The 13,835-nt window shown below is 40.3% G+C and overlaps 1 protein-coding gene across 1 annotated transcript in view; it reads right to left on the bottom strand.

The window, feature by feature from the left end:
• PLCE1 (phospholipase C, epsilon 1) overlaps window positions 1-13,391 on the bottom strand; it is a 248,531-nt gene extending 235,140 nt beyond the window's left edge. The window contains 2 exon segments of the mRNA XM_006903774.1: window positions 13,034-13,129; window positions 13,131-13,391. Of these exon segments, the coding sequence (XP_006903836.1) occupies window positions 13,034-13,129; window positions 13,131-13,316 (282 nt within the window). The 5' untranslated portion in view covers window positions 13,317-13,391.
• Window positions 13,392-13,835: the final 444 nt, after the last annotated feature.

Below are 13,835 nucleotides of genomic sequence, written 5' to 3'. Positions count from 1 at the left end.
CAATTGGTCCAGTGGTGAGAATCTTTGTCTTCTTGACATTGAACCTAAATCCATATTGGAGGCTGCAGTCCTTGTCCCTCTGAAGCAAGCATCTCAGGTCCTTCTCAGTTTCAGCAAGCAGGTTGTGTCATCTGCATAACGCATAGAGCCCAGCTTCTTGGATAATCGGTTCTGCATAGAGGTTGAAAGAGTATGGAGATAGGACACATCCCTGGCATACACCTTTCCCAATTTTGAACCATGCAGTGTTTCCCTGCTCTGTTCTGATGACTGCTTCTTGATCCAAGTATAGGTTTTGCATTAGCATGATCAAGTGTTCTGGGATTCGCATTCTTCTCAGAGTCAGCCACAGTTTGTTATGATCTACACAATCCTTGATCTGACAGCTTGTATCTGAAGCTTTCTTGGCTTCTGTGATTCCAAAAACATCAGCTGCTGACAATTTCTTATGCTGTGACCATTGTCTCTTAAGTTTAGTGGTGATGTCTCTGAAGGGAGGTTGATGTGTCCTGTAGAACTGGTGTATAGATTGTATTTTTCTTCTTGGCCCAAGGGCCTGTGAACAATAGCAACCAATATAAAATAATTTTAAATGGTATATACTTACACTAAATGGAATATTATTCATCCATGAAGGGAAATGAATTTCTGATACCTGCTTCAACATGGATGAATCTTAAAAATACTATGCTGCCACAGAGATGGAACCAATCCAAGTGCCCATCAACAAATGAATGTACAGAAAAATGATGGTATATTCACAATGGAATACTATGCAACACTGAAAAAACAGGAACTCATAAAACATTACACAACATGAGTGACTCTGGAAGACATTATGCTGAGTGAAATATCTCAATCATTAAAGGACAAATATTGCATAACACCACTGTTATAAAACAGGACTGACATGGAGGTCGGGGAGAAACTAAGAGGAGATAAATAATAAACACTGCACTGGAATAGATGAAGGAAAGAATTGTTTAAACAGAATATATGATTAGATATTATTTATATGATAACAGTCCAGAATAAGAGGTGCATAACAAAGGGGATTGGGGAAGAATTATGAAACAATTAATGGTTTTTTTTAAGTGAACTGGAATGGGGGATAGGAAGAAAATGTGCAAAGATGAATTAATGAAAATCCAACTTTTCTGTAAACTTTTACTAAAATCACAATTAAAAAAATACTAAGCTGCACAAAGCAGTTCAGACACAAAAGGGTCAATATTCAATGCTCCAACTTTGACTAAATATGCAGGACAGGCAAATGTACAGAGACCTAAGTTCATTATTAGTAGCTGCCAGGGACAAGTGAAAGCCTTGGGGAATGGAGGCACTCACTGCTTAAGGGGCTTCCTTCCTAAGGATCAGGGGAAATTTGGATGAGTAATGGCTGCATAAGTAATGTCACAAAACAAAATTACACACACAAAAGTATGGATTTTTAAATGGCTGTGCAATGTGCCAACTTCTAAATGGATATCTAATTCAGAAGGGGACTTGGGGTTTAAGAAAAGTGGTTTTGATATTTACTGTGTAAATCAGTAAAGATAGAAAACAGTCATGGGCAACACAAAAACAGGGCCTTGGGTTCTTTAGAGTTCCTTGTCTCTCCTCCCCACAAATTTTCTAGGGTCACCTTCTCACTTATGTCCCCTTTGAGAACACATTTCACCACCTACTTAATTAATGCAGCTTTCCCCTAAGAGCGGAGGTCATTTCCGTAAGAGCAGGCACTTCATGTGCTTTGTCCAGTCAGGTACTGGAAACACCCAAAACAGTACCCAGCTCATAATCCCACTGCTGCCCTCAAGTGCACTTCTATTCATGGCAAGCCTTCACTGGGTTTCCAACACTGTAAGTCTTAATGGGAGGGGACACTGTCTAGCTTTCTCCTTTGGAGCAACTGGTGGATTCAGTCAGCCAACTTCTTGGTTAGCAACCCAACAAAGACTCTGTGAGCTTATAATACAGCACAAAGGTTCCCTCAGCTCATAGTAAAACAAACTAACAAGCTAAAAATTCACTGCTACTGAGTCGATTCCAATTCATTGTCACCCCCTACCCCAAGTAATATTGCTAAGGCTGTAAATATTTTTTTTAATTTTTAATTTTGTGTGCGTGTGTGTGTGTGTGTGTGTACCGTCAAATCAGATCTGACTGGTACAGGAGGAAATTGTCCCTCCTTCCCCAGCAGAGCATCTGGTGGACTGAAACCGTGCACCTCTGGGATTGCAGTGCAGCTCCTTGCCACTAGACCACCAGAGTTCCCCTCAAAGCTGTAAATCTTTTTTCTTTCTTTTCCTGATTTTCAAAAATTAATTAATTAATTTTAATAAAAGTTTACAAAGACTTTGGATTTACATTCATTCATTGTTACACTTTTTTCCCTGTCCAACCTCCTCCCCAGTTTGCTCTTCTCATTGAAAGTAAAAGTCTTTCATTGTTATACAGTTCCTCCCCTCAAGTCCACTCCACTATACAGCCTTCATTTTGAAAAGTAAAATTCTTTTATTGTTATACAACCTCCCCCCCCAAGTCCCCTCCACCAAGCAGCCTTTGTTCTGCGTTCTGGACTCCTGTCATGACATTAATACATAATCATATACCCCTTTTAAATAGCTCTCTCCGTCATGTGTTTCAATGCAGTATACATAATTTATCCTATCTTTCTCAGTCTCCTTCCAACCCCAATGTAAGTCCTGTTTTACAACAGTGGTACTATGCAGTATTTGTCTTTTTGTGACTGAGATATTTCACTCAGCATAATGTCCTCCAGGGTCATTCATTTTGTATAATATTTATGAGTTCCTTGTTTTTCACTGCAGCATAGTATTCCATTGTGTGAATATACCACAGCTTCTCTATCCATTCATTTATGAAGGGCAATTAGTTTGTTTCCAACTCTTTGCTATTGTGAACAAAGCTGCAATAAATATGGGTGTGGTTATATCTGCTTGGGTGACAGTTATGGTTTCTTTGGGGTATATTCCCAGTAGTGGAATTGCTGAGTCTAATGGTATTTCTATTTGCAATTTTTTGAGAAAGTGCCAGACCACCTTCCATAGTGGTTGCACCATTTTACACTTCCACAACACTGAATAAGGGTTCCAGCTGCTCCACAACCTTGCCAGCATTTGATGTTTGCTGTTCTGTTAAATTTTGCTATTCTTACTGGGGTGAGATGATATCTCATAGTTGTTATGATTTGCATCTCTCTCAGAGCTAGGGATTTTGAACATTTCTTCAAGTGTTTGTGTACCACCTCAATGTCTTCTTTGGTGAAGTGTCTGTTCATATCCTGTGACCATTTTTCAACTGGGTTATTTACCTTTATCTTGTTGTGGTGCTTGAGTATTTTATAAATTATAGACATATAGGTCCCTTATATGACATGTCATTATCAAATTTTTTTTCCTAGTCTGTGGCTTCCCTTTTTACCCTGTTCGAAAAGTTTTTGGATGTGCACAGGGATGTGATTCTCAGAAAGTCCCATTCATCTATTTTATCCTCTCCTGCTTGTAGATTTTTTCAGGATGCTTGGAAGACTTTATGTTGTGGATTAGGACTTCTAGAGTTCTTCTAAGCTTTTCTTTAATGAAGTTTATAGTCCTTGGTTTAGTCCTAGGTCCTTGATCCACTTTGAGTTGGTTTTTGTGTATGGAATGAGGTGTAGATCTTGAGTTTTCTGCAGATAGTTTTCCAATTTTGCCAGCACCATTTGTTAAAAAGGCTGTCATTTCCCACCTAACTGATTTAATCTCATTGTCAAAAAATCAATTGACCATAGGTAGATGGACTGATTTCTGGGTTCCCAATTCTATTCCATTCATCTGTCTGTCACTGTACCAGTACCACGCTGTCTTGACCACCATGGCAATGTAGTAGGATTTGAAATCAGGGAGTGAGATGCCTCCTACCTTGTTTCTTTTTTTAAGGCGTGCTTTGCTTATTCGGGGCCTCTTTCAATTCCAAATGAAACTAGAGACTGTGAGGCTGTAAATCTTAATGGAGAGACTGCCCATCTTTCTCCCTGGGAGCTACTGGTAGATTCAAACCACCAGGGACACATGGCCTTTTGGTCAGCAGTGAATACACTATAGACCACAATTCCAGAGCATTTCAACTCTTAATATTGCTTATCACATCAAGTTGGAACTAACTCATAGCTGATCCTCCAACGGATTTTCAGAGACTGTATATCACAAAGTAAGGTAATCTGCTGGCCTAGCACTGACAACCCAAAGGCATATGCTTTTTTTTGGTGGTTCGAATCCATCAGCTGCTCTGGAATTCAAAGATGGGCAGTCTCCTTCTCTGTGATTTACTGCCTTTGAAATCCCCCTGGAGAGTCAGCTATGAGTAAGTTCTGACTGCATGGTATACAGTAACAAAAAAAAAATTCACACAAAGGGAGATGGCTCATTTTTCTCCTATAAAGCAACTAGAGGATTTGAACTGTGTGTCTTTGAGCTGTCAATTCAAATCCTTACCACCGAGCTTCCAGAGTTCTCCAACTCATAACACGTACCCAATATGCATTTGCTGAATGAAAGAATACTAGACGAATTAGGAATGGGTGAAATAAATTCTTTCTCATTAGCTGGTGATAATAGTGATGATGATGAAAATATAATCATGTACTGTGTGCACTAAGTCATTCAATCTTGCAAGAACACTATTTCTCTTATTCAGAAGAGGAGACTGAGGCTCAGGTAGGTTATGTATCCATCCTGTAAGTTATAGACACCATCCAATAGCCAAAACTGCAGCACTGGCAAATGCTTTCTAATACAGGATGCTTATCCGAACTCATTTAAAAAGGAAAGGTATCATTTGTTAAGAAAAGGCTTGTCCCTGTAGGTAATATTTTACCATGTAGGGGAAGGTACACTTCTTTGAAAGAGCCCTTTGGATTACGTTAACACAATCGTAGTCAAACTGCAGGGAGCTCTGGTGACATCTCTGTAGGGAACTGCACTGCTAACCAGAGGCAGGGCTTCCCTGCGAGCTCGAATCCACCAAGAGCTCTGAGGGAGAAAGATGAGCAATCTCCTCCCATTCAATTTACAGCCATTAAAACCCAATAGAGGGTCGGCATTGAACCCTTCTGACTCAACAATGACTTTTTGGGTTATTTTGGTTTTTGGTGGTTTTTTGTTTGCTTGTTTGTTTGTTTGTTTGTTTGTTTAAAAGACTGCATAGGGTGCTGCCTGGAGAAAATAGTAGAAGAATAAGGAGTGGGTGGGTAAGTAGTCATGACCAAGCATGAGAGCAACACACATACTCAGAGACACACACATGCACCCAGGGGAGAGGGTGGTCCCACAGCTGGGCTCGGGCCTCTGCCTCGATGTCTGTCTATCCCTAACCTTTCTGATGGACAGTCATGCATCTCAGAACAGCCCCCACAACGAGAATTATCCAGCCCACGACAATGAAACAGAGGCAGAGAAATCCTGCTTTATGCAGTTTACTTACTGTCCTTCCTCACAATTGTGGCCTCATTCATATTTGCATTCCCTAGACTGGCATACTCAAGGAGCTCACAATATACCTGCTCAACTGCTGAGTGACCTTGACCCCAGCCCCCAGGCTCCAGGCTCCACATTTGTTTACTAAACTCAGCTTTGGATCCTCACCAACTCCCTGCAGTGGCCTCTTGGTCTTTTAAAGTGTAGCACAAATTCTGATTCTATCCTGACCTGGCCAGGCCCCCATTCTGCATTTGCACTGCAGGGCTGATGGAGAAAAAGCACTTACTGCATTTTTTTAAAGCCAACGTGGTACCTAGATGGTGGGGCCAGAGGGGAGCTGGGGCCATAAGGAAGGGAAGAAGACCTAAGCCAAGTGGGAGCAGAGCCAGAGCAGCAGACAAATTAGCCAGCTGGACCGCAGTTAGGGGCTAACAAGCTGATTAATTTTCAAATCCCCCGCATGCCATTTATTTAATTAATGGACCATGTGCGCCCATTTCTGAGGCTGCAAGAATCTCCTCCCTCTTGTGTGAGGCAACATTATGATGCATACTTTCTCCCCAACACTGAATCACTGCCCATTTGTTTCTTTGCGTTTTGGTTACTGAGCTCACGTGACCAAGATTATTCTACATTATTGTAAGGGGCTGGGCGATTTTCCACAATTTCAAGAATGAAATATTCAAACTAAAAAAAACCAAAAAAACCCCAAAACTTTTAGCAGAGTGTGGGAATCCAAAATCATTGCTGTCCAAAACATATTTTCTCATTTTAATTTAAATTTGCCTTCAAATAATGTAATACAGGGAGGTGGAACCAGACCATTTGAAGATCGAGGAAGTTTTGCTGGATTTTGAAACTAAAAATCCATTTCACGATCAGCCCCACACAACCTTACCTTTAGGACACTTGGATGAAAGCCAACCAGTCTAAGAGATTTATTCACATCAGTTTGTCAACTAGTTCTAGAACATTCTGTCCATATACCATTACTCTATCTAGTACGTCTGCTTATAAAGACAATTTGAAAGTGACAGTTATTTTGATATATTTCTCTGGAAAGACCAAGGCAAAGATTTTATTGTACCTCTTGGCTCCTTTTCCCTCTCAAAGGAGTGTTCTCATTATCCATGCCGGCTCTACTCTCCACTATACTTTGGCTAGCCTCTTCACTCCATTATTTTTATTAAAGACCCCCCCCCCTTTAAAAATATTCCTTGAATTTTCTATTTTTGTTAAACCCACTGTCATCAAGCCAGATCTGACTCATAGCCAACCTCCACCAGGGTTTCTGAGACTGTAAATCTTTACCCAAGAAGATAGCTCCTTTCTCCCATGAAACAACTAATGGATTTGAACCACCAACCTTTCTTTAAGCAGCCTAATTGGTCTGCACCATTTACAAACTACTTTGATAGGCTTCTCTATTCTTCCTATGTGTATGAAATGTCAATTTTTTTTTCAAATATTTTCCTTCTTTTCTTTTGGTGGTGTGTTTGTCTTGAGGAAACCTCTCTGAGGTGCATCTATAAAGAGCAATTTTAAATCCAATCTCCAGAGTTAGAGAGTTAAGTGAAGTGAGGTAAATAGAGACTTTATAACAACGACTAGCACAAATTAAGTGGTTAACAAATGCTTATTTGTCCTTAACTTATTGGCCAAAGAAGGTGAAGGTGGGGTAGGTAAAGAAAGCTTTTATTCCCCCCAACGGCACTCTCAAAAACGGTTTCTCAAGTCTTGTTATATTTTCTGCTCCTCAAAATATGCTTGGTAAGTAACTTCTGTTTGCTTGCTTCTTTCAGACTGTTGTCGTTATGTGCTGTTGAGTCAACTACAGCACCCCTCGATCCTATGAACAACGGAACCATGGCCTATCTTCTGCCCTCCTCTCTGCTGTACTGGAGCCCACTGTTAAAATCACTGTGTCAAGCCTCCTTGTTCAGGGTCTTCCTCTCATTCTCTGATCCTCCATCTTTCAAAGGATGATGCCTTTTCCAAAGTAGTGCACCCTTCCTCCTAACAACATGCCCCGGAGATGCGAGGTGAAGTTTCATCATCTTGCCTCTAAGGAGAACCCTGGGTGCATTTTCTCTAAGAGATGCTTGTCTGTCCTTTCGGTAGTCTATGGAATATTCTGTACTCTTCTCCAAGACTACAACTTAATGGCATGGATTCTTCCTCTGCCATCCGTAGTCACTGTCCAACTTTTAGATGCATAGCAAGTAATTGAAAAGATCATGTGTCTTCCTTTTTTTTTTAAATAAACGGGAATATTCTTGAAGTGTCATTACTTCATTTTCCCTAATTTACAATTCATGTCCTTCTTACTTCTGTGGCCGAGTATACATGATTTTGGTTTCCTGCTCTTCCACCAGACTGTAAATTGTAAACATATTACTATCATTAAATTACAGCAGCACACAGACACTCCCTGCACCTTCAACTGTGGTTTTCTTCCTTCTAGTCTATAAAATCATTAGCACAGGAAATGATTATTTGTCCTAATTCATCCAGGGAGGTATTTTGCCAATCTACAAGTGAGTAAACACTCTCATTATTACTAATTGGCCTAATTTTCTAGCTTGGCCAGTCCTATTCACGTTTCCAGCTCAATCTCATTATCCTTGTCAGGTGGCCCATAACCCCTTTCTCCTGCCATATTTTCATTAACTATTTACTATATCCACCTACTAGGCAATTCCTGATGGCACCTTTATGCTGAGGCTCCTTGGATTTCTCCACTGCACTAACAGTGTCTCTCATGCCCCTTGCCTTCTTTCCACCTTCCCACCACCCTTTGCCAGCTGTTTAAAAGAAAACCTTTGATTCCTGACAAACACAACAGCCTTTTCCTGGTGCCCTTTTCTTCTGATCTCTCTCTCTTTTTGAAAATGTCTAATATTTTGAATGTTTACCTCCAGTACTTTTCTAAAAATGTTTCTTTGATTTTGACTCCTGCAGCCCCCTAGCCTCCCAGTACTATTCCTTTTGCTTAGCCTTCTCTTTTTAAAAGACAAACAAACAAAACAACAAAAAACCAACCTACCAAAAGACCTCCAACCACTTGGGAATAAAATTTTTGTAACAGAAATAGCTCACCTAAAAAGTGTGCACCATTCATTCCTGGTGCTAGCAGGAGTCCACACCTGGCTAGACACAATCCTTTATTTACTGGATCAGAGAACGAAAAGACAAAACAAGAGATCTCTGAAAATGCTCTCATCCATAAAAGTGATGAGAACACTGGCAAAAATATACAAAATCATTTTTTGCTACTCTCTGACTCATATTCTCAATAGGACTCTCACACTCAACCTGTCTTTTGAATATAGTTCACTGGTCACCACTAAAACTTCGGAACTTTAGTCTCTTATTTCTTAAATGATTTCTCAGCACCTGCCTGCTGTGTTCTCCCAAGCTTGTTGTACTGGGAGGGACCAAGGCAGAGAGCAAGACGTCGTATCCTTTGGGGCGTCTGTGCAAGTTTCTGTCCTATTGATTTCCAACCTCCGTTCTCATCCTTTTTACCAGATGGTCTTCACCCAATTAGTGCCTGTCAGTAACTCCCTCTGCCAACTGTTGTGAAACCAGTGTCACTGCTCTGGAGCCCCCAACGCTCTCTCGCTTCCTAAAGCAGCCCAGTTCTGCAGGGGCTGCCACCTTTTTTTTCCACGAGTAGAATCTGCTGACTCTACCAAATTGGACTCAACCCACAAATCACTATTTGAATGCACAAATCCATCTTACCTGATGCAGGCAAACCCCCAAACCTGGAAAACCCAAAGAACCAAACTCACTACCATCAAATTGATTTCCACTTGAAAACCTAGGTTTCTCAGGCTGTGATCTCAACAGAAGCACCGTTTCTTCTTTCTCCCAGAGACATCTGACATCTTCAAACCACCAGCCTTTCATTGGTGACAGACTGTTTAGACTTCTCCAGGGCAGGTGAGAACCTGGACGGTCTTAGTATTACATACCTGAAGCCAAATCCCCTATTGCCATTGAGTTGATTCCTTCTCACTCTAACCCTATGGGATTGAGTCCATCTTCCCCTTCAGATTTTCCAGGCAGTAAATCTTCATGGGTTCAGAGGGCAACATCTTTCTCTTGTGTGGTGACTAGCTGGTTTGAATCACTGACTATCCACTTAGCAGTTGAATACTAGATTAGATTAGACCTCTAAAACATTTTGATTTAACTTGACCCACGGACTGGCTATGCATGTCATGGTGTTAAATAAATATTAAATGAAACTTGATACTTGTTTTACCTTTTTGCTCTTACAGCTCATCTGAGAAGAGGCAGACACGGATGTCACTTAATACTGCTACTGTGACGACCAGGAAGGCTCCCTGACAATGGTTAGCACTGAATCACCTGCTGCTAAGTGGCAAATCCCTTGAGAGTAAGAACTATGTCTTACTTGGTATTCCCTGAGACTTAACATTAGGAACATGAGCCAGAAGAGATCCACTTACCCTACACCATTTACGAACGACTATTTGTTTCATGTATCACGATCCTCCTGATCTCTATTCCGGTGCTGGGCTATCTACCCCTTCTACCTTTCTAGGAATGTCTATTGTACATCAAGGTAAGGGCGGGGACCACATCTATCCAACCCACTGCTCCTATCTCCAGTGCCTGCCAGGATCTGCACATAAAAAGACCTTCCCTTCCCTATCCACCTCAACCATGAAATATTCAGCCATAAGGGACCAAAAAGGCAGCATATGCCCAAGAACAAAGCTCAGAAGGCACAGAGGAGCTGGAAAGATGGATGAGTAGAAACAGGCAGCGAGGGGAAGAAGGAAGGATGCTATTACATTGAGGCACTTGCAACCAAAGTTTGAAACACATGTTTATCAATTGCTGAAGAGAAAACGAATATGCTCTGTTAACGTTCACTTCAACCACAATTCTTTTTATTCTTTAAAAAAAAAAAAAGATTTTTTTTAAGTGTGGTCCCAGCCACGCATGCTGAGCACCTGGGAAAATGCTGGAAATGGAAATTCTGGGTCCTGACTCCAACCTTACAGACTTACAGAATCTCTGGGTGCTCACCAGGATACTGTGTCTTAACAACACTGTCTTAGGTCAAGCTTATACACACTACACTTTGAGAAGTACTGTTCTGAAGTACTGTTGATTCCTTTTCAAAATTCTCTCAAAGTTTGCCTCTAGCAGAACTTGGTGTCTGGAAACACGAGGAAGCATTATATTGTTTAACTTCTTGAACTATTTGAATTGTTTCAACCATGTATATGTCTTTCTATGTCAAAAGAAATAAAATATAAAGCCCAAACTCTACAAATTGAACCTTTATCAAAGGTATGTTAAGAAGGAAAGGGTAACTCATGGCCATTATTCCTTATGTGTATGCACTTGCACATTCCAAAATGACAAATAAGAAGACAAAATAAGAAAAAAGTAACATGAATTTTTAGAATTACATTTTGTTTTGGGCTTCTGGAATTATCTGAACACTAAGATTATTTTAAAAAGGAAAAGTCTGTATAATAATAAAGAAAGTTAGGACACTAACAGGGTCTACCATTCCCATACTGCATAGCATGTTCTGTTTTGGTTTTTGTTTGTTTGTTTTTTAAGCTGTAACTCAAAAGCACAATTTATAGCAGCAGCCGGTCTTGATTTTTCAATAATCAGAGGAAAACAGACACAGTACAATAAAGCACTGGCATCTTTTAACCACTGCATGATTTTCTTTCCCTAAAGACTGCTCACAAAACTTCTCAAGGTAAGCCACCCACTGGAAACACAATGGCAAAGTTATGAGATTAAAGCAAAAAGAAGAAAGAAAGAAAGAAAAAATCCAGGAGATCCTATTGCCAATGCTTCCCAAAAAAAGGGAAGGGACAAAAGAATAAAAGCAGAGGACTGTACGAACTGCATGGAACCTGATGGTGTGGTGTGGGATGTGGCGGGCTTCTAAGATAAAGGTTAGCAACGGAACCCACCAGCCATCCCAAGAGAGAAAGTGAAGGGTCTTCAGGAAGCCGACTCAATTTGATGGCCGTGGATACATTATACGAACTAAGGACCACTTGTGGCTGCTCATTGCAAGCTCAGTGATTCTAACCCACCAGCCACTCCTAGGGAGAAAGATGTGGCACTCTGCTTCTATAGAAAACATACAGCCTTGGAAATCCTAAGACACAGTCCTACTCTATCGGAATTGGCTCAATGGTAGAGGCTTTTTGTTTTATATGATCTTAAAGGGCTTATCAAATTAAAAAGGGGAAAAAAGTGGAAGCACAGAGTTCTTCTCCCTGAAGAGCACCCAATCAAAGTTATATAAATGCAGGAGTCTAAGCCCCCTATATTTAAAATCCCTTTATTTTTAATCAGCATTAAGGATCAGGACCTGATTCCCTGCTAGTGAGACATCACATAGTCCTTGATGCAACAGGCTCTGGGCCAAATGCCCCTTTTCTCCCTCTATATTGAGGCACTGACACCATTTCTCACGGTATTTTGTTTGTTATCCATCTTATAGGGCTACAGAAAGAATGAGCATTATATTCATAAGGAAGGCATGGTATGCTCTTGAAAAGGTTCTAGAAATTTGCAGCTAGAATTTGTCAGAGCCATTACAAAAGCAGTCTTCATAGCTTGAATTCTTTAAACACAGCACTTTGCAATGAAGTTAGCCAAGTATAAAGAAACAAAACAGGTCTTCAGTTTTATTCTAGGTTATTTTTAACTCTAGATTTTAATTTTTTTTTAAAAAAAATAGAATTTGGAATCAAGTTGATGAGAAGAGAACCACTCTTTAAATTACCTCTTCTAGAGCTTATCTTATCATATTTGTACTGTGTTTGTGAATATTTTATCCAGAGATTCTAAATCATCTTTCCCAGTAGACATTTCCACTGAAATATTTTTAAAATAAAGTACATATAAAACATAAAAAAATAACATTTGTAAAAATAGTATAGAAGAGATCTAAGTGAATATGCTTACATTGAACTCTTAAATACTGATTTTCTTTCCCCCTCTTAAAAAAAAATCAGTTATACTTAAGGATACCCTTTCCATGATCATTAAACTCCTTATCTATCATAATTTAAAAGAACAGAATAAAACAAACAGATCAAACTTACTAAAAAGAAAACAATTTATTCTAAACCTACCATCCTGAGGAATATTATGCATTAGAAGTTTTCATTAAACTCTGTGTTTGTACAAAACACACCACAATCTACTGTAAAAGGAACCAAAACAAATACCTAATAAGCCTGAAAGATCCTTCTCAAACCCATGTAGATTAGAATGCACAGACGCAATCTAAAAACTGTGGTTTCAGTTTAGAAAAATCTGCATCTCCCTAGTTAAGGATTCTGGGATAAACGATTTTAGAAACTTTCTTAACAGGGAAAGAAACTTCCCTGATCTCTTTGTAAAAATGTCTCAGAGGAATTGTATTTTGGCTAACACTGCACAGTGGTGTTAGGAATGAAAAAGATCCCCCAGGATTACACCTATTAAGAACATGGGCGACATTCTTAAACAACGGGAACCCTTACCTGGTCTTCTTTAAGCTCCCAGCATCTGCATCCTTCTTTTAACAAGGCAAAATTGGGTGCTGCACAGAGAGGCAAGAGCCAACCAACCCTCAAGGCAGGCTGAGAGCATGCAAAGCCCCAGCTGACAGGCTGCTTCCCTCTCCTGAGGCTCTCTGCCTAAGAGGCTGCACAGAAACCAAGCCCAGTGCCAAATCTTAATCCCTTTGCAGAATCTCAGATGGTACTGCCGCACCTCTTCCATTCCTGCAAAGCCTCTTCCTGCCACACTTCCTTCTGAAACCATTAATCACCTCAAAGACCCACCGAGTGAAGCCCAATCGCAAGCCGTAATAAAAAAAAATCCTGCAACATGTAGGGTGATGAGTGTTTACATTAGCTGAAATGAAATGATGTCATATCCAGAATCATGGGAGAGCCCTGATCCAGAGCTGGGGCAGTGCAAGAATTGCTGTGAAATTCACCCTTGGGTTTTCTTTATCTGGTCCCTATAAAGTTAGGGTTATTTTGACGGTTCTTGTCTCACTAACAGCATCATGTTTTTCAAATAGAAATTCAGAACTTCCACAATTTCCCACAGCTTCAGCTGGGGGCGGGGAGTGGGGAAGAAGGAATTGAGATTAGTATAAATGCATGTGCAAAGAACAAACCCAGTATCACTGGGAACAGAGCAGTTGCCAAGCCAGGCTTCTAAGCATCTAGCATGGTGCAGAGTATCCTGGCTCACTAAAGGTATGAATCCTTTAAAGGTAAAGGCGGCTCCTAAGAAAGGCAGTGGATGTGTGTCTCTGTGATTTTTAATGAA

This window comes from Elephantulus edwardii, unplaced genomic scaffold (assembly GCF_000299155.1).
Source record: "Elephantulus edwardii isolate Elephantulus edwardi_28Jun2011 unplaced genomic scaffold, EleEdw1.0 scaffold00007, whole genome shotgun sequence".
In the NCBI taxonomy this organism is placed as follows: domain Eukaryota; kingdom Metazoa; phylum Chordata; class Mammalia; order Macroscelidea; family Macroscelididae; genus Elephantulus; species Elephantulus edwardii.
The sequence above is the reverse complement of the archived record's forward strand: the minus strand, read 5'-3'. Positions and strand labels throughout refer to the sequence as shown.